The following is a 23,372-nucleotide window of genomic DNA, read 5'->3' on the forward strand; positions in this document are numbered from 1 at the left end:
GGTTGGGGGAACGGGGGCTCTTCAGAAGCACTGGTTTCAGCTAGTGCAGGTCATCCTTCCTGAGAAAACTTCTCACCTATCCTGTCACCATCCCACAAACTGGATGAGAAGGATGGACTGGGCCAAGGTCGAGAACCAGGAAGAAAGCAAAAAAGGAACAGAAGATACTGGCCTACACAAAACCCAGGACTCTGCTTCTCCTTTACTCCTGGGCTCGTGGTCAGCTCAAACAAGCCTCATACCGGGCACATGAGCTTGAGCACGTAACTTCACCTCCCAGAGGCTCCGTGCCCGACCTGTGAAAGGGGAGACCACCTCTGATCAGAGAGCTCTGAAGCGAGTTTGCTGCGATGACGAACACACACAGAGCGACAAAGCACGGCAGGTAGTCAGCTGTGCAGTTACTACTGTCATTTGCTCCTGGCTTACATAGTTCTAACAAGGGAGTCTTCAGGTTGCCCAGCCCTCAGGTAGAAGGTAAAAGATAAAAGGAGCAGGCAGGGGGCAGACGGACAAACAACGAGGGCCTGGAAAGGCTATAAGGTCTGTGGAAAACATTTTTTAAGTTTTAAAAAGGAGGCTCCCTGGGGCTCTGTGCAAAGGGACCCCACACAAGGATCTCTGGCCACCGTTGGATTCTCCGTCACCAAAAGAAAGAGCCACATGTTTACTCTCCTTGTGAAAAACTCTAGGATATGTTTTTGTTTGTCTCTGAAAGATGCAAGTTACAAACAAGATGTGAGTTTTGGTTACCTAGAAAACTTCCTTAAACCTACACCTCATTCCCCATCGAGGTGCCCAGAAAGAACCCCAGCAGGCCCCCAGTGCAGGGCCCCTCTAAAGGATCCCCCAGAAGCCCCAAGTACATGCTTTTCAGCTAAGCTCTAAGCCTGGTTCCCCCCCAACCTGCCAGCTACTTAACTTCTCACCCTCCATCTCCTTGCCATGAAATGGAGGGAGGACACAGAACCACAACCGCTCATCTGCAATTCCAAAATCCTCAAGAACACCCCACACCAAGTTTCTCACAATTCATGTGGAGGCAAACCCTGCCCTAAACTAACATGAGACAATTTTTAGTCTTTATTGATCCCACTTAACGTGAGGGTTCAAAGTACAGCCCCACCACACCCAGCTGGGTGGGGGGGGTGGTCTTACATGTAGGAATGGTATCTGTGGCTCTAAAATCTGACCAATTCTGAATCCCCATACCTCCTTCCTGTCCTTCTTCCCAAGGATGGCTCAGCAGCACCTCCAGACTTTTCCCCACCCTCCACTGACAGCCCCTTCTCCAAGCTTCCTCGGAGGACCGGGCGTACTCCCCGGGTGTCTGGGACCCTGCACAGCTGGGACAGCCAAGTGTACAGCTCTTCCCGCAACCTACCACCCTGCTCCTCCAACACGACCTCCAGGCTGCCCCCCTCCACACCAGGCGTCAGACGCACTACACTGTCTGGATTCAGGCGTCTCCCTGCCTCTCCAATGCAGCGGCAGCAATCGAAACCCGCAGGAACGATCAAACAGGAAAGCTGCTTCTTTTCCCTACGAACCTCAGAGGGCAGTACACGATAATGTCTTATATCAGGTCCCGGGCACAGACCAGCCTGGCTTTAAATCTCTGCTCTGCCACTCATCAGCTGTGTGACCTTGGGCAAGCAACTTCCCCTCTCTGAGCCTCAGTTCCTAGACTGTAAAGTGGGGATGATCACCTCTACCTTACACGGCTGTCATGAAAATGACATCAGTTAATGCTGGGAAATGTGAATGCCCTGGGTTCTGCCCGACACCAGGGTGATGGAGGCGGCCCTGAAACAAGGGAACACACCAGGCACGCATTCCGGGCACGGCCAGTCCCATCCCCCACCCGGTGCCCACGCAGGAAATGAGGGACGCACACAGCCCTGCTGCCCCTTTTATCCCCTTCCCCAGATCACCACCAGGACTCTGCACTCATCAAAGGCTGAACCGGGCCCAGGAACAGAGAGGTTAAGTGACTGTCCAAGGTCACACAGCCAGCTGGACAACGGGAGAGGAAGCAGGGAAGGGTGGTGGGCCTGGGCCTATCCTCCTGGCAGCTCCTGCCAAACCGGCTCCATCCCCACGGGACGCTAGCTGGCTATGGGCACCGGGGCCCACCTCCAAATACTGGTTTCCCCAAACGCTGGCCGACCACCCCCCACCCCGCCCGGTCGGGTTCTGGGCACCGCGCCCTCGCCCTCCGCCCCCGACGGGAAGCCCCCGGCGCTGGCGCATCGTCTACGCGGGCGCGCCGCAGAGCCGGGCGGGGTCTGCCCGGGGCTCACCGGACTTGGGGTAGGTGACGATCCACACGTCGCTGGGCCGCACCGGGAAGTTGGCGATCTCCTCCATCTTCCCGCGGCAGAAGGGCGGTAGCCGCACGCCATGGAACTCGAAGTACTTGCTCTCGAACTCGCCCGGCGTGCTGGGGGTCTCGGCCTCGCTCTCCGCCATGCCGCCGCCGCCGCCGCCACAGCCCGGCCCCGCAGCCGCGCCGCCCGCTCCCGGCCCGCGCCCCTCACCCGCGCCCTCACCCGCGCCCGCCACCCCCAGCCGCCGCGCGGCGCTCTGCAGGCGTGACGTCACGGCGCCGCCCGGCCCGCGCCCCGCCTCAACCGGCGCTGGCGAAGGCACTCCGTGGCCGTGACGTCACGACGCCGCGGCGCCCAAGCCGGCGTGGAAGCTGCGCTCCGCGGGTATGACGTCATGGCCCCGCCCGACGCGCGCCGGCTGCCCTCCGCAGACTTGCGGTAGTGGGGCCTCCGGGCCCGACCCGCCCCACACCCGGCAGCAGCCACCCACCCGCCCCGAGGGCCGACCAAGACCTCAGTCCGCCGTCCTCCTCCCAGCCCTCCGTCCACATCACCTCCATCACGCGTACATTCACTAACCTAGTGACTCCGTCATTCAGCAAGCGTTCAACACAGAAATACTCCAGCTAGAAGTGACCTTGAAGATTAATTCATTTATTCAACAAATATTTCGGGAACATCCGATCTGTACCAGACTCTGGTCGAGGTTCCCGACCAGTGAGACTGGCTCCTCTTGGAGCTTACATTTGTGAACAACCGAGACAATTTCAGATCGTAATGGGAGCTGTGAATGAGATGCTTCACAATATCCTGAGGGCGGAAAGGGGGCTGTTAATTGCAGATTCCCAGGGCCAAGCCGCAGACCTCCGGCTATCCAAGGCTCTTGGGATCGTGCCCCGCAAATCTGCATTTCAAAAGTACTTCTTATGCAGACCACATTTTGAGAACAAGAGGATTCTATAGAAGCTTTAGTACAACCCCTCAACCATTCACTCAAGAAACAGATGCAGGCATACCTCATTTTATTGTGTTTTGCAGATGTTCTGTTTTTTTACAAATTGAACGTTTGTGACAACCCTGCATTGTCAAATGATGGTTAGCAATTTTTAGCAATAAAGTACTTGTTAATTAAGTCATGTACATTCTTTTTTTATAAGAAATTATGCTATTGCACATTTAATAGACTACAGTACAGTGTAAACATAATTCGTGTGACTAGCTTTATGGCAGTATTCACCTCATTGCAGTGGTCTGGAACCATTCCTGCAATATCTCTGAGGTATGCCTCTATTAAGCACCTACTGTATGCCTAGGGGAACACAAAGATGAAAATGATAATGTCCTGGTCTAATTCTCTGAGGTTCAGTGTCCCTGGCTTTGAAAAGGGAACAATAATCTCTACCCCTAGGTACTGTAGTTGAGAGGACAGAGGAAACTACACCAGCAAGGATCCAGAGCAGAGCAGGTGGACAGGACCTACTTGCTCTCTCTCCTTCTTCCCCTGGACTGAGACACTTGCAGTCTGGCAAGGGGGCCACACACGTGGGCTGAGAGGCGTGGGCCACATGTACACGGTGGATGGAGAGAACAAGGAGATCATTAACTCACCCGTGCCCCCTGCAGTGGAAGCGCAGAGCCCTAACCACTTGACCACCAGGGGAAGTCCCAAGGATGTCTTTACAAAAATGAAAGAGAAGATTCCAAGCACCAAGACACTGTTAAGAACAATTAGGTAATGGCACAAAGACAGGTAGCCAAAGGCTAGAGGAATTGAGTGAATGAATAAGCTGATGTTTCAGGTGAGGTTCTCACTATGGAAGAGCAAGGGAGAACGCTTGCTCTTTTTAGATTGGGGTCTAAGGTATTGACATGAATTTATTATTTGAAAAACTATCTATTTCTTATCTTTGCTGAAAAGGACTTTAGGTTCTGTATTCCAGCAATAGTAGGCACAGTCAGTGTGCAAATCTTGGTTTCTAAATACTTCCCACCAAAAGGAACCAGGGTTTCTTGGAGAAAAGACTAATTCCACAGCTGGGCAAAGAAAGTGCAAGATGAGCCTAAAATATCTTTGGGGCAAAAAAAAAAAAAATAAGAAGAAACTGTTTAAAATGATGGGAATAGGTCAAAAGAACGCAGGAGCTAGTCTGAAAGATCAAATGAGGAGCACTTTGCACATGTTAGAAAAGAATTGGAAACAATTCAAATGTCCATCAACATTAGGCTGGATAAATTGTGATGTATTCATACAATGGAATTCTTACTACATAGTGATTTAAAAAAAGAATTACTGGTATATGCAACAACACAGGTGAATTTCACAGTCAAAATGATGAGCGAAAGAAGCCAAACACAAAAGGCAATATGTTCTATGATTCCATCCATATACAATTCAAGGACAAACAAAACTAATCTACGGTCAGAGGTCAGAAAAGTGTTTAATTTGGTGCAGCGGGAAGGGGTTGACTGGGAATAGACATAAGAGTACCCTCCAGAGTATTGGAAACATTATATCTCGCTCTCAGTGATGGCCACAAGGTGATATACGCATAAGTATAGATGAATATAGATGTGGATATAGATACAGATGCAGACACAGGGTCTGCTTCATGGTCATGCAACCAGGGGAGTCAGAAGGGCCCTGCACTTGGGGTTTAATGCTCTGTGTGTGGTCAGCATCTTAAAATTCTTAATAATTTTATCTTGGAACTTGTGCTTTATAAATGAAGTCTGATGATCAATGAGGCATGTGCTGAGGGCTTGGAGCCTTGGCTCATGGGAGGTCCCACCTCCTGCCACCTTCCAAGGTCTTGACTGTTCACTCCTCTGTTCTCTAGTGTCCCAACCCCATGGCCATGGGGACTTGGGGCCAGCGCCAAGAGGGTCAGGTCTGTTGTTGACACCCCATGGCATCTCAGAGTGGGGCATGATAGAAACCATCCCTGTCTTTCTCTGTCCTAAACTGGCGGCACCCTGGTACATTTGGTGGATGAATCAACAAAGGTGAACCTCTCTCCCACCATCAGTTCAGGTATCCATTCCTCTGGTGGGGAATGTTGCAATTCCCTTGGGACATCAGGCCAGTGGGAAGGGGTGATGCCTGGCTTGAGGTCTTCGCTCCCAGCCAGGGCAAGATGCCTCAGCCCCACAGCTGACAGGAGGACATGGACAGCCAATGGGCTGCTCTGGAAGTCATGGGCTGGGTCCCCCAGGCTCCTGTGAAGGTCTGCAGGTACCCCATGAGTACCCCGGTTTTGGAGAGAGTGGCATTAAATAGAAATTAAAAACACCATGATAGGCTGAGAGATTGTGGAAGAAAGCAAAAAGTTTTATATTTTAGTAATTTTAATGGCATGTTTTAATGCCATTACATTAATGGCTCTACATTTTAATCTTGCACTGGGACCTGCAAATTATGTCCTATAAAGTTGTACATGTCAAAAAATTATTGAGGCGTACACAAGATTTGTGTATGTACTCTGTACCTAAATAACAATTTACTTTGTGTATGCATATCTGTATTTAAGCTAAACAAAAATATTTTTAATGGGTATACGTTAAAATGAATTAGGAAAGGAACAGTGGGAAAAAAGAACTTCCATACTGAAACTAAGAAAAACAAATGAATGAATGAGGAAAAAAGAAAAAGGTCTTTTCAGTAAAATGGCAACTAAGAAATATAGAAGGAATGATGGAGTTATAAAATCACCATTTTGCTGTCATAATAATAATAATGAATCAGGTAAGTATATCATGTGAAGCGAAAACCATCAATGGGTGAAGGATCGTCGGGGAAAATGTATCTTTCCAATCTCAGCGCATCTACCCACATATTACTTATCAATAACAAAGGAAAAAGGATAACTTTATAGAGAAGAAATCTGGCAGACACCATCTTAACCAAATGATCAAAATTAACATCACCAGTTTGCATGGCAAACTGACACCTGTGCCTCCTGATATGATGTACTGAGAAGGACACAGAATCACTTATGTGGTTTTCCCACCCAAAATTCATATCCTGAATCTAATAATGAGGACAAAATACAAGACCTAAGCCAAGGGACAGTCTGTAAAACAACTGACCAGTACTCTTCAAAAATGTCGACGTCATGAAAGATGAAGAAAAGTTGAAAGAACTGTTCTAGATAAAAGGAGACTAAAAATAATTGACAAGGACGTTCCTGGGACAATTTGCAACATATGAATATTGACTCTATATTAGCTGGTAATATTATATTAATTTTAAATTTCATGAGTTTTGAAACTGTACTGTGGGTATGTAAAAGAATGTTCTTTTTCTTGGGGGTTACATGCTGAAGTATTTGGGAGTGTATAATTATGTCTGCAAATTATTTTCAAACGGTTCTGCCAAAAAAAAAAAAAGTAACAATTATGACACTCTGAGTGCATGTGTATATATACATTGAGAGAGAAGGAAAATGTGGCAGATGCCACAGTTGGTGAATGTAGGTGATGGTATAATTTCATTGTTGTATTAGTTTTCTATTACTGCTGTAATGAATTACCACAAACTGAGTGGCTTAAAACAACACGAATTTATTATCTTACAGTTCTATGTAGGTCATATGTCTAATGCACGTGTCACTATGCTAAAATCAAGGTGTCGGCAAAGCGCCATTCCTTTCTGGAGGCTCTAGGGATGAAGCCAGTTTCTTGCCTTTTCCAGCCGCTAGAGGCCGCCCACTTCCTTGGCTCGTGGTCAGTCCCTTCCTCCATCTTCAAGGCCATAAATGCCGGGTTTAGTCTTTCTCACATCATATTACTCTGATACTGACTCTCCTTCTATCTACCTCTTCCACATTTAAGGTCCCTTATAATTATATTAGGTCTACCCAATAAATAATCCAGAATAATCTATTTTCAGGTCAGCTGATTAGCAACCTTAATTCCATCTGCAACCTTAATTCCCTTTGACATATAGCATATTCATAGGTTCTGGGCATTGGAACATGGACATATTTTGATGGGGGGAGGTTTTATTCTGCCTACCACGGTTGTATTACTTCTTGTACCTTTTCTTTGGGTTTAATTGTTTCAGAATAGAAATCTAAAGAATTTAACGTAGAAAACCCTGTTTTCTGTTAATGTAGAAAACCCTGAGAACTCTACCAAAAAAGCTACTAGAGTGAATAAATGAGTTTAGCAAGCTCATAAGACACAAGGCCAACAAACAAAAATCAATTCTATTTCTACATACTAGCAACAAACAATTGAAAATCGAAATTTTCAAAACACCATTTGCAATAGCATCAAAAAACATTAAGTGCTTGGGAATAAATCTAAGAAAACGTGCAAGATTTGTATAACAAAAGCTGCAAAACATTGAGGAGATAAATTAAAGAAAACCTAAAGAAATGGAGACATATACCCTGTGCATCAATTGGAAGGCTCAACATTGTTAAGATGCCTGTTCCTCTCAAAATTCATGTACAGAGTCTATGCACCCCCAAGCAAAGTCCCAATGGGCTTTTTTGTAGAAATTAACAAGCTGGTTCTAAAATCTATACGGAAAAGCAAAATAATTAGAATAGTCAAAACTATTTTGAAAAAGAATAGCAAAGTTGGAAGGCTCACACTACCACACTACCTGATTTCAAGACTTACTATAAAGCTATGTACCTTAAAACTATAAATCAAGACAGTGTGGGATTGGCATAAGCATAGACATAAATAAATGGAAGGACGGAGAGCCCGGAAATAGACACACATATATATGATTGATTCATTTTTGACAAAGGTATCCTTAAAGAGCAGGAAATAGAAGCTTCTTATGAGCCAAAACCGTCCACCAAGGCCTGGTCTGCCCCATGGGTAGTGAACGTCCCTTATCAGGGGGTATTTAAGAGGCTGGATAGTCTTTTGTCCTGCAGAGACTCTTCCTAAGTAATATGGATCTGGAAGTTCTCTGCCCTATGAGATCCCTAAGGCTGCAATGAGGCAGGGAAGCCGGCGCCGGCCGCTGTCCGCGGTGCTGAAAGCACCCAGCTCACCAGATCCTAACGCCCTCCCAATCTGGCACTCTGGGTAGCCACAACACCCAGGGGCCCTGGTTGTGCTTTGTTTTATGTTCTATGTTGATGCATATTTTCCTATTTGTATTTACTATCAAATATTTAAGGTTACGTTCTCTTTTATTAAGGAAATGTCAAACAAATACAAAATTAAAGAGTATATTACGATGAACTTCTATATCAATGTGTACCCATCACCCACTGTCAACTGTTACCAACTCAGGTTTCATCAGCTCTCACCCACCCCTCCCCACTCAGATTATTTTGAAGCAACTCATGTATTATATCGCTTCTTTCACAAACATTTTGACACAGATCTCTAAAAGATAAGAACTCTTTGAAAACACATTCCCAATACATTAACACAACTAAAAAGCAATGATTATTTCTTAACATCACCAAATATCCAGCTAGTGTACATTCTCAGATTTATGGGTGGGATGCTAATCTCAGAGGGTTTGAGGTATCTGTGGATGCCTAACGCGGCCAGGATTTAGTGCTGGGGCAGAGGTCACCCACGAGCATCACGTGACCCCAGACACAGACTGGCACATACCAGCCTGCTTGCCACAGGTGACATTAAGGAAGTCTGAGTCACAGGGTGACTGGCTCAGGCAGGTGGTCATACCCACAGGATGGCCCCTGAGGACACCAGTGCCCAGGGACTACAAGCTCCAACCACATTCCTGCCCAGACAGGTCTAGTTCAAGATCAGAATTTCTGCAGAAGAATCTTGAGCATCAATATTTCTACCCAGCATTCTAGTGTGAAGACAGGATGGGACCACAGCCTGGCCTGGGCTAGAACTCTAGCTCTACCACTGACTTGCTGTGGGACCTGGGACAAGGCACGTCACAACTCTGAGCCTCAGATTCCTTGTCTGTTTAACTTGCTACCCACAACCTGCCTCTGCATCTGCAGTCCCCACTCCTGGAATGGCTCTCTGCCAATCTAAATTCTAGGCTTCTGTACAGACTCAGTTCAGAAACCTATTTCTCTGTGGCTAATCCCCTCCTGGAATCATCTCTCTTCCCTCTGACCACAGTGGTATTAACTGTCTATGTTATGGGCTCAGAGCAGAGCTGGAAGCCCCTTAGAAGCCAACTAGTGATTTTAAAGACAAAGAAATGAGGAATTGATCGAGGAAAGAACTCGCCCAGCATCGTAGAGCAGGTGCACAAGGAAGCTGTGTTGCTCCAGGGATCTTTCTGCTGTCTGGAGCGCCCTTGGACATTTCCAGCTCTACCACTTACCAATGCACATAACCTCTCTGTGCCTCGGTTTCCTCACCCATAAAATGGGGGAGAATAATGCTTACCTCCCAGAGGTGCTGTGAGAATTAACTGAGATGATTGGCTTGAAAACTGTAAGTGGTGTGCACATGTGAGGGTTAGATTCCCTATTACCTCCACAGATACAGCAATAGAGGCATGTGAGCTCCTCGGGGCAGAGATCTGCCTCAGGCATCAGGACACACACAGCAGACAACTGGCATTCAGAAAGCCAGGGCGGGGGGCTTGCAGCCAGCCCAGAAACGCGGCTCAAGAATGGAGCCACACGGCTCTACCAGGCCCCAGGGCCCTGAGAGGTCCTTGGCTGGGACCCCAGGAGAAAGAGGAGGGTGGCGGCCCCATGACTTTAGCACCCATGATGGGACACCATGGTGCAGGGTCCAGGAGGGCTCTGACATCATAAAGGTCCTGGCCCCCATCTCAGCTCCCCTGACTTTTGTCTGGACTCTCCCCCACCCAGGGGCAGTATGAGGTACCAAGGGGGCCCAGAGGTCCTCCTAGTCGGATGCCTAACACAAAGCAGAAGTGCAGCTAATGCACTGTCACTCCCTGCTCTCCCTTTCTGAGCAGCAATCCCTCCCATATGATGTAGTCCGCAAGGAGCGTTTAATTTTCTCAAGTAAATATTCCACGAGGTATGTGCTGTTGTGTCCATTTTATACAGGGGGAAACTGAGGCTCTGACAGGTAAGGGGATTTCCCTAGGTCACTTCAATGTTAAGCTGCAGACATGGGACTCAAACCTGAGTCGACCTGAATTCAGAACCCAGGATCCCTCCTCTGCTCTGTAACACCTCAGGGCTGTGTCAGGAGGCCGTAAAGGTAACGAATCAGGGAGCTCTGACCTGGATCAGCTCCTGGGCTGTCTGCTTTGTCCGCTGAACCATCTTTAGGCTAAAGGAAGAGCAAAGCACTGTTGGTGGATGGTGGCCCGGTGAAGTCCACAGGGGCTGCTCAAACCAAGCTCACTCATTCTGAGGCCACATCAATAGGGTGCAGTGACCAGGAGGTGGGAGGTGAAAGGCGATTCAGGCCCGGCGCTGGTCATATCATACTGAGGGCAGGGCTGGACCCCATGTGCCTAGAGGGACTTGGACAAGCAAGGGGCTGGAGCTTACTGAGCAGACTGCCTGGGTTGGGGATGTCCCTGAGGAGTGGTTGTAGGACATGGGCTGTTCTCCATGGGGAAGAGCAGCCTCAGAGGGACCAGGTCACCACCTTTCCCTCCCTGCCAGGCTGCCCCCAGGCAGAGGGTGCAGGCAGGGTCCATGGGCTCAAGAGTGCAGAGCTGGGATCCATGGGGAAAGCCACATGAGACAACGTCTAGAGCTAAATAAAAGAGAAAGCAGGAGAGTCCTTATGAACTGTGAAGTACCATGAGCGATGCTTGGGAAAAGTCTCTGCAATTTTCAAGCTGAGAATAGATGACCTTGACACATGAGCCACAAATAATAAAGACCAAAGAGAAGTCCTCAGAGTATTATAAGCAGCTGAGATATTCAGCCGCGTAAGCCAGGAACATTTAACAACATGCAGCTGAGTGAAGGAGGATGATGGAGAGGAAGGTGGGATTCTCTCTCCCCATCTAAGACACAAAACAAAGCAACGGGGACAAAGGTGGCCCCAGGGCAAGCCCCAAAGAACTGACGAGAGAGGGGGTAATGAGGGGAGGCCTGATGCCCATGGGAATAGAGGCCTGTGTCCTTGACGGGGACAAAGGACAAGGGAGCAAGGATATACTCAGAGGCCTCCTGAGGCTCTAAATCCTTAACCTGGAGACCCACGTGGCCAGGCCTCCCTCTCCGTTGGCAGAGGAAATCCCAAACCCAGAACGTGGGAGTGGGGACAAAGCACACCAGCCCTGGTCAGAGAGGACCACCAGGGCCCGGAGATTACCTGACTCGAGGGAGGACAGCCCCCTTCCTGCTGCAGGGGTGAGCACCTGTGCCTGTCCCCATGCAGCTGACAGCAGGAGGGGGAAAAGGCCAGCTCAGGCCCCTCGGCTCGTGGAGACGGGTTGGGAGCTGGAGACCCTCCTGCAGGTCCTCACTCTCCGTCCCTCTCCTCTCTCCCTCTCACCTCCACCCCCATCCCCAGGCCCTCCTGGATGCCACTCACTCTTCACTCACCTTCTTGTTTCTCTGCTCTCGACCCTCCAATGACTGCCCAATCCAAACCCCTTATCACGGCGACGGTGCCCTCCATGCCCCACCCACAGTGCACCCCGTCACTCTCATGGTCCAGCTACATTGGCTGCTCGGTTTCTTGAACAGACCACCTTCATTCTCAACCCAGGGCCTTGGCCCTCGCTGTTCCCTCTGCTCGTAAAGCTTTTCCCCAGCTCTCACTTCTCATCTCAGGTCTCACCTCAAATACCACCTCCTCCAAGAAGCCTTCCCAGACCACCTGGTCCCATGTTGCTCCTCCTGAAAACCTCCCCACCGTCATTCTCAGCCTCCTGTCTCCTCACAGCACTGCCACTCCTCGGGATGATCTTATTTTCCCATTTTCCCATTTGCTGTTTAGCATCTGCTCTTGCACCCAAACCAGAATGTAAGTTTTGTTTACAGCTGTGTCCCCAGAGCCTATAACTCATTAAGTGTAAGTCAAGTGCATGGATGAGTATGTCTTTTGCTCACATATTTACCCCTTTGCTCCTTTTTCTCTCACACCCGCCTGCCTTTCTCCGCCCTCCCCACCCCTCCTCGGGCTGAATGTCTCTACAGAGTCTGGCCAGGGGCGTAGTGTGGGCTCTGCTCTGAGGACAGGAACAGCAGCCACTCCTAGGAGAGGCCGGAGGCGTGTGGGCCCCAGCATCCTCTGTGCCCGAGAGGGGGAGGGGCGGGGCGGGGCTGGAGGCACTGCTGCCCCCTAACCCTCCCTGAGGAACAAAGGGCGGGGAGCGCTGTGTGGTGGCATCCCGGGGCCTTTGGAACCCCAGCAGAAGCACACGCAGCTGGGATTCTGAGAAGATTTTAATCCCTCTCTCCTCCCGCCCTCTCGTCTCCAGTCAGGGGTTCCCTGCCGATGGACCCAGAGGAAGTCAGAGGTCAAGGTTTCTAGAGTGACGTAGACCATGGGTCACCCCCGAGGGCTGGTGCAGGACAGAGAAAGGATGTGAAGGGAGGCACACCCCACCCCATCATTGCAACCTGCTCCCCAATCTGATATGAGCATGTGGCATTTTTCCATCTTCTGTGAAGTACCTTGCAAGCAGCTCTACAACGGCTCCCAAAGCCCTCTTCTCAGGAGGTTCCGCCCCCAGCGCCCCCATATGGCAATTCCAGAACCAAGATGTGTGTCTCACCTCCCGCCTTCCTTTCTCCCACTGATGACACAGACGCAGGGTGACCTGGGCACATGGTGACCCGGGGTGGACTGAGGCTGCACCTTGCCCAGAAAAGAAGTACCCGGGGCCCCAGGAGCGGGGGCTACAGAAGGACTCGGGGGCCCTCTTCCAGCCCTTGGAGGCCACCTGCCCACAAGGCCTGGGACAAGAGTCTCTGTCCTCTCGGTCCTCCATGTGGCTGACAATTCCAGTGCCCACCCTGGGCTAGGGGCCAGGCTCTGAGCTCAGGAGATGGGTCAGGACTCACGGACTCAGGGCAGATGTAGGCACAGGACCAGGGCCACGATGGAATTCAGGAGAGGCCAGTCACTGGGCTGGTCCAACTTGGTCTCCTCAGGCCTGATGGGCGGGTCTGGGCTCCTTGGCCAGGTCCTTGGGAGGAGCAGCCTCAGGCTGGAGGGGGCTGGCGACCAGTAGCTGCAGAGGAAGAGGACGTCGGCGAATGTGGTTTTCAGAGCTTGGGGTTGGGTGAAGCCTGGATCTCTCTTCTCCCAGACCTTGCAATAAGCCCTTTTTCTGGCTGAGCGGGGATTGCAGAAAGGTTCCAGGGTGCCACTCCCTGGGAGCGCTGCACTGATTTCCACTGGGTGTGGGAGGACTGCCGGGGTCTCCAGCCAGAAGGGAGGGCAGGTCGGGGAGAGGTGGGCAGCCCCCACCCAGACCCCACACAGGGCCCGTGGAGATGTCTGGAAGGATGGCAGAAGGACCGGTGGGGACCTGGCAGAGCAGGGAGATGCACTCGTCCTCCGTGAGCTCAGGCCGTCTCTGTGAAGCAGGCAGAGTGACTCCCCCCAGACTGACCGATGCGATGGGTCAGCTGCTGCATCTAGCCCATCACAGGTCTGGCCCACAGCAGGGACAAAACACGCGTGCTGGGGGCTGCGCGGATGGAGGGACAGGGAAACGGATGGTGGGACTGCCTGTCCAGGGTCCGGGGAAACAGCTGGCGCCTTCCCTTCCCAGCTCAGCCACTCCTGTTCTGCCCCGGTCTGCCCGTCTCACCTGCCCGGCCTGAGGAGCTGGTCCTTCATCCTGGAATAGACTTTGAGGACCAAGTTCCTCAGCAAGCCCCGTATCCACCGCAGGTCGCCGGCATGTCGGGCAGCCACGTCACCACCCTGGAGGGAGAGGCGGCCACAGCTCCACCACCCGGCCAAGCCCAAGCGAGCAGCGCCCCCAAGCCCACCGTCCCCACGGGTCCAGAGCAGAGCCGGGGGCCCTGCAACGAGGCGCCAGGGCTAAAGGAAAGGGAAGGGGGTGTTGGCTCCACCGCAGAGCAGGCTGAACACAGGCACCTGCAGAGGCCTGAGGGGGCAGGGACTGATCCCCGATGAACTCTGAACTTGGTGGAGGCCGCTGGGCCCTTTGGGTCATCAGCTCCACAGGGCACAAGTGGGAAGCCCAGGGGTGGAAAGGGTGGGGCTTTGGGGTCAGGCTGGCTTGGGAGGCAGCCCACTCCCCTGTTCATCAGCTGTGTGACCTGGGTGGGTCAGGGAACCTCTCTGGGCCTCAGTTTCTCACAGCCAAGTGAGGATCATTACCTCACCTCCTCCATGTTTCTGTCCCTTCCTCTCTCTCCTCCTCAGACCAGCCCCTGCCCTCCATCCTCCACGCCCCTTCATCCACTACCCTCTCGGCAGCCAGCAACTTTCTAGACACACATCTGACCTTGGTCCTCTCTTGCTCAGCGCCCTCCCATGGCTGCCGTGGCCACTCATGACCAGCAGAGGGCAGCATCATCCAGCTGTGGCTGAGGGGATACCTGGCCAGGCACCGTCTCAGACTTACTGGACACTGCAGGGCCTCCCCTCCCAGTGTACTGCCCTTCAAGGGGCCTCTAAACCAGGGCCTCAAACTGGGCAGACAGTCAGTCCACAGGGTGTAGCGTCACAGTGGACTGTCCCCTCATTTGTTCTGGACCTTCTGCCTCTATTATTGCAGCCTACACGTTGAGATTGTAGGTTACAGAAAATACCAAATATGAATTTCCCTGCGGTCTGGGCGGGCCTCCCCATCAATGCTCATAAGTGGATTTTTTTTAACTGCAAAGGCTAGCACTTGCATTTATCCTTTTTGATTTCAACCTGTGGTTTCAGTCTAGAAGCTCTCAGCATAAGAGAAATTCATGTCAGCAGAAAGCTGTCTGCCAGCTTTGGGTCACCAGCAATTTAGACAGCAGGGATGAGCTAGTCATTAACTCAGCATGGAGCAGGACAGAGACTTGTGGCTCACTGTCGTAGACCTTCTTGTAGGGAATAGAGACGTTTTACAAATACAGATCTCTCCATGACACTTTCCTGCCCAAACCCTTCACTGCCTTCATGCAACCATCAGGATAAAGACCACACCCCTCACCTGGCTACAGACTCCTGCCTGTCCAGCCCTTGCCAGCCTCCTCAGCCCCACCTTGTACACACTCCACATTTTGGCCCCAGCCACAGCAGCCCCCCTTTCTGTTCCTCAGATGAGCCTTACTCCCTTCTGCCTTCTGCCCCAGGACCTTTGCACGTGCTCTTTCATCCATCTGGAACACTTTTCCCTTCCTTCTTTGCCTAGAGGACTCTTACTCATCCTTCAGATGATAGCTCAAAAGATATCTCCCCTAGGTAACCTTTCCTGACCAGATAGACCCTCTTGTGAACTGTCCCAGTTCACAGCCAGTGTAGACCTCTCCTAGGAATCTACAGCCAGGGTAGACCTCTCTAGGTATCCCTAGGCACAGCTGGAGCGCACAGGGGAATGTGTGATGATCGGTGGGCTGTGAGCTCCACAAGGCAAGGGACTGGGTCTGAGTCAGTGCTGCCTCCCAGCTCCCAGCCCAGACTTGGCCCTTGGTAGACCCTCAATAGCTATTGATGGAATGAACGAACAAACAATGCAGAGTGATCCATTAACCAGCAGAGTTAGAACCGTTAGTGAGGGCCTAACTACAGCCAATCTGCCCTGGAAAGGCCTCGTTTTGTAGAAAAGGAATCTGAGGCCCAGAGAGGTCAAGATACCTGGCCCGGGCCACACAGTTAATCTGAGGCAGACCAGCCCCTAGAGTTATCCTCAGAAACATCACATTTTCTCTGAGGCTCTGACAGGTGCAACAGTGGGCCAAAGATCCTAGAGGCAGGAGGGGCCAGGCACTGACCGGGCGGCCCTGTTTCCAACGGATTGATGGGTCACAGCTGCTACCCCGCCTTCCCATCAGTCCTGTCTTGCACAGGAGACCACCAGACTCCTCGGGGTCATGCAGCCAACAGCAGGCAGCGTCGGGACACCAGCCGGGCTCTGCCCCCCGCAGTGTTCTGGCCGCCCTTCCTGCCACGGGCACTGGTCTCAACAAGCCAGGCCCTTCCCAGTACCCCTGGCCAGGCCTCACCTTCTGCTCTGGAAGTAGACATACTCAAAGGGCCGTGTGCAAGGTATGTTAGCGCCCACCCAGGGCCCGCCTGGCAGAAGGAAGCCCTGGTGCGGGGGTCCCTCAGACAGGCTTTCTTCAGTGCTGCAAGAGAGGCCATGGTGGCCCACCCCTTCCCCCAGCCACCCCCTCAAGGTCACCCTTAGGGAAGATAGCCCGAGCCCCTCTCTACCTCGCACAGGCCATGAAGGACACCCCACCCTCAGCCGGTCTGCAGAGGAAGCAGCTGCATTTACGGAACCCCTACCAGGCTCCCTTGTTATTCCTGAAATGACAGAGTGCACCCCTTTCGCAGATGAGCAGACTGAGGCTCAGAGTGAAGTGACTCGCCCAAGCCCGTTGCCGGGGAGTGGCAGGGCCAGGATGGACCCAAGGCCTGTCAGGCTCCCCACGCTGCTTCCATCTCTCCTGCCCCTCTGGAAAGTCTGCTGTGGCCCCCAGGGTGGGACAAGTGTCCCCCCATACTTCCCTGGCTAACAGCAACACATCAGCGGTATTAATAACAGCAGCCGTGACCACGTGACCACTTCCCGAGCCCCCCAGCCCCTTAACGGACCAGAGCGTAAGGGCCCGGCATCCTGGCCGGGGCAGAGCCGGAGCCCGAATCCCGGCCTCCAGACCACGGCTCGGCCACGCACACACCACCAGCCTCGACTCGGGGTTCACGAACAACAGTCCCAGGACCCGGCACCCCGTTATCTGCCATGTGGCCTAGGACGAGTCCCTTCCTGTTCCTGAGCCTAGGTCACCTCCTCTGAAAAATGGGAACACGGGCAGGACCTACCTCCCTGGGGAAGGTGAGGATCAAGGGATGTGTGTAAGGGCGGGGCCTGAGGGGGCGGTCTCTGCCCCATCTGAGAGGCTCTCTGGTGCCCCCATGTGGCTGCAGAGACACTGCCAGAGTCCCAGAGCCCCAAGCTTGGGCCTCAGGGGCTCAGCGCAGATCCAGGTCCCCTTCTGCGTGCCCTGTGTGGTGTCCTGCGCAGAAAGAGGTGCCCTCCTTATCCCTTTGCCCACCCCCTTGTCCCTGCTCTGGCCTCGACCACCATCATCTCTCCACCCAGCCTCCCACCGTGTCAGCCTGTCCCCTCCTGGCTAAGTACAGCAAACACTAGACCCAGAGTTCAGAGCAGTAGCGAACTCTGAAAAGGAGGGGTCGCCCCCCACCCCGGGGGCTCTCCATCTCTCCTCCTGCAGCTTTCAAGGCCGCCTGCCCCACCCTCCCAGCCTCCCCAGGCTCATCTCTGCTACCCCACCCCTCCCTCAGCCACAGGGGCCTCCAACTCTCCCCCACCAAACCCGGGACATTTGCACCTGCTGTGCCCGCTACCTGGATGCTCACCTTCCCCCTCTTTTGCTTGGCCAACTCCTCCTTTCAAGTCTCACTTAGATGCCACTCAAACTCCCACTCCCACCACGATTACATGTGCCTATCCTTTCCTGTTGAGGCAATTGTGACCTTTAGGTCACGGAGCAAGAGAGCTGACTAAATGGTTTGTTAGCTGTGTGGCCTTGGGCAAGTCACTTAAGCTCTCTGTGCTATGGTTTCCTCAACTGTCCAATGGGGACAATTCAGTACCATCCTCAGAGAATTATTGGGGGGGGGGATGAAATGAGTCCATCTCCATCTGGAGAGTCCAGAACCTTCTGTGTGTGCCTCTCCTCTGTCCCTCAGCACCTCTTGCCCTTCCCTGGGCAGTGGGCAAAGACCTGGCTTTCTCAGACACAGGCATGTGCTTGAATCCCCCAATTGCAGGCTCTGAGACCTTGGTGAGCCCCTTCCCCTCTCTGAGCTTCAGCTTCCTCATCAGTGAAATGGGCTAAGGAAAATGGGCCCCCGTTGTGGTGAGGAGTGAAGGGGGCAGCATGAAAGGAGCCCCAGCTCCACGCCTAGCACTTAGATTGTCGATAAGTGAGTCCTCTTTCAGACCACGAGAACCTGCAGGGCAGGGCCCCTGGCCTTGGGCTCCTGCGTGCAGGGCACCTGGTAGGTGAGCAAGTATAGGACGGGAGGGGCAGTAGCAGCCTCCAGCTCCGGGGAGAGCTGCTCAAAGCCGAGCACATCCCTGACCAGCACACTGGGCACTGGCCTCTGTCACAGTCAGCATCCCGGGTCCCATCCGTTGGGGCTGGGGGCTCCTTAGATGCCAACGTCCACAGCACTGGCTCCCTGGTGAGTCCTGGGTCGGGGAGAGGAGGGATACAACAGGTCAGCACATCTGGAGCCTCCCGGTGACAGTGGCCTACCCAGCTCTGGGGACCCGGTTGCCACAGGAGGGATGGACCCGTGGCTTGCCCTGAATGACTCCGTCCTGTGCTCCCCGGCCCTGCCCTGCCCCCCGATTCCTACGCACCTGCTAGTGGTTAACAGACCCCAGGCCCTGAAGACTCAGCCCAAGGTTCAGATCCTGTGGTCACCACCTGCTATAGCTCTGTGACCTAACAGCTCCATGCTTGGTTTCCCTCCCTGGGAGAGGGGGAAATTAAGACCTACTGCATACGGCTGTTCCGAGAATTAGATGTGATAAATACAGAAAGCTCAAGCCCAGGTCTGGGCACGATATGTGCTCAGCAAATGCTTCCAGCTGCCGTGTGTTTGGGGCTGTAGAGCAGGGGTCAGGGCAAGGGCTCTGGAGCCAGACGGCCTGAGTTCAAATCTCAGTTCTACCACTTTGAAGAGCATTGCCCTGTGGCATGACATCCAAGCTCTCCAGCTAAGAAACCTCTCTGGCCCACCCAGTGCTCTGTCACTCACACTCACACACACACACACACACACACACACACACACACACACACACACACACGCTCTCCTGCAGCCCCACTGAGGTATGTGCCCTCAAGGTACCAGGCTCTGTTCCTTTGAGCTTGCCCTTCTTCCCTCTGCCTAGAGTGCCCTCTTCCTTTCCATCCTCAATCTCTCTATAGTCTTCATCACTAGTTAAAACCCAGCTTATATGTCACCACCTCCAGGAAGCCCTCCTTGCCCACCTAACCCATTGGGCTGGGTTAGGTGCCCCCGCTGGGCTCCCACGGCCCTGAGCATCCCTCCATCACCCTGAGGAGATGCTCTCTCTGGATTTGTCTCCCTCGCACCAGGTGGTGGGCAGCTTGAGAGTAGGACACATGTGTGATTCCTCTCTGTGTCCCCAGCTCAGGCCAAACATAGAGCAGACGCTGAGGAAGAGAATGAGTGAGCCGAGGTCGCTAAAAACTCAAACAGCTGAAAAGCGGGGTTCACCTGGCACTCACGTGGGGGGGATCCCCAGCTACTGTGGAGGCTGCCACCTACCGCATCTCTCCAGGAAGCTCAGGGAGTCCAGGTAGCTTTGTCTGCAGTTGTCGGCCACTCCCTGCCAACACACAGGTCAGGGTGGGATGGGGAAGGCCTGGACCTGCCCCTCGAGTTGGTGGTCACAGGCCAGAGACTCATCTTCAACTGCAAGTGATCCCAGGGCAGCCTATGCTTCCCAAGAGATGCCTCAGCAGGGCTCAAGGACCCTGAGGGTCCCTGCCCAGCACTGGGCAGAGAGGGTCCCAGGACCTCAGGTGGAGCAGATCTGCTTGAATGGCCTTCTTCCCCGCAGCCTCGTTCACTTTCTGGCTCTGAGACTCCCTGGCTGCAGGCTCTTGCTCCAGACGCTACTCTCTGGCCTCAGTTCCATCCCCTGAGAAACAGGCCTGGCCAGAGATTCCTGGTTCCCTGAAGATCAGTACATGGTGATTCCCTTTGCCCTTTGATGCTCACTGCCAGAACTGCCAGGACCAGCCTGAGATGGCAGAGGAGAGCCGGGGCCCAGCTCTGTCTGTCTCGAACAGAGCCCCACTCGTGGGGGAAAAGTACCCGCAGGTCCAGGAAGGAGCTCTGCCTTCCCTTTCTGTGTGACCTCCAGACATCCACACTGTCTTTCTGAGAGCCTTGCCTTCCTTGTCTATAAAATAGGGCTGAGATTTTCTGTCCACCCCATGGGCGTAGGGAGGATCAGCTTAAATGAACAGGACCTTGTTTCATAAATTACAAAATACTGCAGGACCATAAGAGCTGTGAAGGAATAGGGGAGGGCCAGGATGTGATTGGGGTGGAGGAACGTGTGATGACGGTAAACTGTTGGCAAGAAATACTTCCAGAAATACCAAGGGGCAAAAAGCAGGAAATGCGGGTCTACTGTCCATCGTTTTCTATGCTTGTGCCTTGCCACCATACAGAGAGTCAATTTGGCCACTGTCTAGGGCAGCATTTAAGAGCGTGGGTCTGGGCTAGCTGAGGATATGAAGCCTGGCTCTGCTGCTTCCAGGCTGTGTGACTTTGAAGAAGTTGCTTAACCTCTCTGAGCCTTGGTATCCTCCCCCAAGAAACTGAGGTGACAACAGTACCTTGTCACAGAGCCTGACCCAGAAGAGCATCGGCAGAGGCCTGGCTTAAACCGAAGTTCAGCAGAGTTGGCCTTGGTGCACTGCCTTGAAGTGGGGGACGAGTAAGGGTACAACTGGAGCCCAGGCTGAGTTCAAGGGCTTGGCTGTGAGACTCAGGACATGTGTCCTGACTGCCCTGAGGCTGTGGGGAGGGCTCAGGGGCACAGAGTCTGACTCAAGGGGGCACTAGATCACAGCCAAACCTCTAACACCTTCAAGGCCGTTCACGGGGTCCCGACCTACCTCAGGGCTGGAGGTGACCCCCGGGAAGAAGTTCTTGGTGCAGATCTGGAAGGTGGCATTGAAGGCGTTCAGCTCATGCATGCTGGCCAAGCTGCTCTGGGGGCAGATGTCCACTGTCCTGTGGAAGGGAGACACGGTGATGGTGGAGGGGGAGTCCACAAAGGGCAAGTTATTGCTCAGAGCGCCGTCGATGTAGTGCTGCAGTTCAGGCGGCCGTGCTGCTCTCAGGGTGCCCTCTGCCCACACAGCCCCGAAGCCACCCCAGGAAACACGCTGTAGCCAGTCACCTCTAGCTGCCCCAAACCACTAGGTGGACCCCAGTCCAGGATGCTCTGAGCACCGCGGGAGCAGTGGGGGGAGGGGCCCAGGAGCACTGTTTTCTCCACCCACACACCTCTCAGCAGTAGGGACCTGGGCGGCCCAGAGCACAAGGCAGGGCCCGGTCATTGAGCCCCCAAAGCGCACTTACCTCCCCTCTGAACTCGGGGGAAATCATCCCACAGTAGAAAGGGAAGGATAAGGTGCAGACCAAGGCCTGGGGAAAAAAGTCAGTGGCAACACGATTGTTCAGAACCTGCTCTGGGCATGGTGTCTAACCCGAGAGCAGTCTGCACCGGTGGGTGTCAGGAGTGCTGTGTCCAGGGAGGGGGGCTGAGGGCCAGGGAGGCATCGCCACATCCCAGCCAAGTTCTCAAAGTTAAGAAGGGATCTGAGGGAATTCCCTGGCGGTCCAGTAGTTAGAGCTCCACACGTCCACTGCTGGGGGCACAAGTTCGATCCCTGGTGGGGGAAGTAAGATCTCGGAAGCCGTGAGGCACAGCAAAAAAAAAAAAAAGGGGGGGGGATTTGAACACAGGTTCATCTTGACACCCGCCCTCCTCTTCCTACTGACAGGACCCTTGCTGACTCAGGACTGCTGCAGAAACCTTTCCCCCAAGGACAGACAGGCATCAAGTACCATTTCTCCTTCATCCAACATCCAGGAATTCCCCACTGAGAATCTAGTTATGTCTCCCAAAGTGCGTTCCCTGGACACTGGTCCTACCACGGGTACCTCAAACAACAAATCCTGATTCTCTCCCTACTTGGAAAACATGGTCTACTCTTCCCAGTAGAGGCTCTGACAAGTCCTGCAGTGAAAAAGGTGCTTAACAGAGACCCTGACGCTAGTGCCTAGTGACGTTTGGGGCTGGAGAATTCTCTGATGGGGGAAGGGCCGCTGTCCTGTGCACTGCAGGACGTTTAGCAACCGTCCCTGGTCTGCATCCTCGAGATGCCAGTACTTAGTGCCCATGTGCACATCCTGGGGATGGGCCAGGATCTTCCAGGAGCATTTCACCCAGGACCCGAGACCCAGATTTGACAAGTGGATGCCAGCCTACTTGGGTTCTGGGGTGGACCCTGCCACTGAGGCTTGGGACAAGCCACTGCCTCTCTCTGGGCCTCAGTTTCCCCACCTGTAAGTCGGGGAAATTGAGCTACATCACAGACCTCAACCTTTTCAAGAATGAGGGTCTCACTTCACGCACACACCTGGGGAGTCGCCTGGCAATTGTCGTTTTAGCATCCACTGACGGAGAAAATACCGAACGACCAAGAGCTGCTGTGAATTCAGCGACACTGGGGTAAAGGTGAGCAGTGTATTGGTCACAACAAATACTGGAAAATGCTTGTCCCTGTGTGTCCAAAGCGATCCGTTTACCTCCATCACAGGCTTGCATGGTGTGGACCCAGGTCTGGGGCCTCCACCAGTTCCCTTCCACGTGCCCAATGCCCAGCATGGTCCTGACTCTGTCTAGAGGCAACAGGGCCGTGGGCCTGGGGGGCAGGCATAGGGACCAGAGCGTCCACCCAAGTCCCACTTTAAGAAGTCCAGGAGCATGATTTGCACAGAGTATTTATAAAAAGACTTCAGACGACCAGCTCTGAGGCTTTGCCTGTAAGACATTGGAGTCCGAGCTACTCCGGACAAATGGGACTTGAGGGGCTGGAAGCGCCGTCCAAAGGCCCCCGCTGCTCGGTGTGTGCAGGGCGGAGGGACAGACAGAGACCAGCAGAGGCCCACGGAGAAGCGGGCAGGGGCTGGGATGGCTCCCCAGGCCTCCTTCAGGACGCAGGGTCCAACCTCCTTATTTGTCCTCAGAAGACCAAGGGTGGAAGGTCCCCCCTCAAGTGCCTTTCCAGGGCCAGGCACTGAGCAAGGTCTTTTCCCATGCAGCCCCCCAATTCTATGAAGCAGGATTAGTATCCCTTTTCACAGATGAAGGGACTGGAGGCCAGAGATGCCAGGGGGCTCGCCCAAGTA

At 53.2% G+C, this 23,372-nt stretch overlaps 2 protein-coding genes across 2 annotated transcripts in view; both read right to left on the reverse strand.

The window, feature by feature from the left end:
• SULT4A1 (sulfotransferase family 4A member 1) overlaps window positions 1-2,545 on the reverse strand; it is a 32,080-nt gene extending 29,535 nt beyond the window's left edge. Inside the window, exon 1 of the mRNA XM_067698330.1 lies at window positions 2,304-2,545. Coding sequence (XP_067554431.1) covers window positions 2,304-2,472 — 169 coding nt within the window. The 5' untranslated portion in view covers window positions 2,473-2,545. The remainder of the gene's footprint in view (window positions 1-2,303) is intronic.
• Window positions 2,546-13,256: 10,711 nt separating this feature from the next.
• On the reverse strand, window positions 13,257-22,775 carry PNPLA5 (patatin like phospholipase domain containing 5). The gene is given in 11 exon segments (XM_067698725.1): window positions 13,257-13,422; window positions 14,008-14,095; window positions 14,098-14,123; window positions 16,373-16,418; window positions 16,421-16,499; window positions 18,438-18,502; window positions 18,505-18,591; window positions 19,704-19,760; window positions 21,064-21,265; window positions 21,537-21,602; window positions 22,770-22,775. Coding segments are annotated over 11 exon segments (888 nt in total).
• Between the last annotated feature and the right edge of the window lie 597 nt (window positions 22,776-23,372).

The sequence above is a fragment of the Pseudorca crassidens genome, chromosome 11, assembly GCF_039906515.1.
Source record: "Pseudorca crassidens isolate mPseCra1 chromosome 11, mPseCra1.hap1, whole genome shotgun sequence".
In the NCBI taxonomy this organism is placed as follows: Eukaryota; Metazoa; Chordata; class Mammalia; order Artiodactyla; family Delphinidae; genus Pseudorca; species Pseudorca crassidens.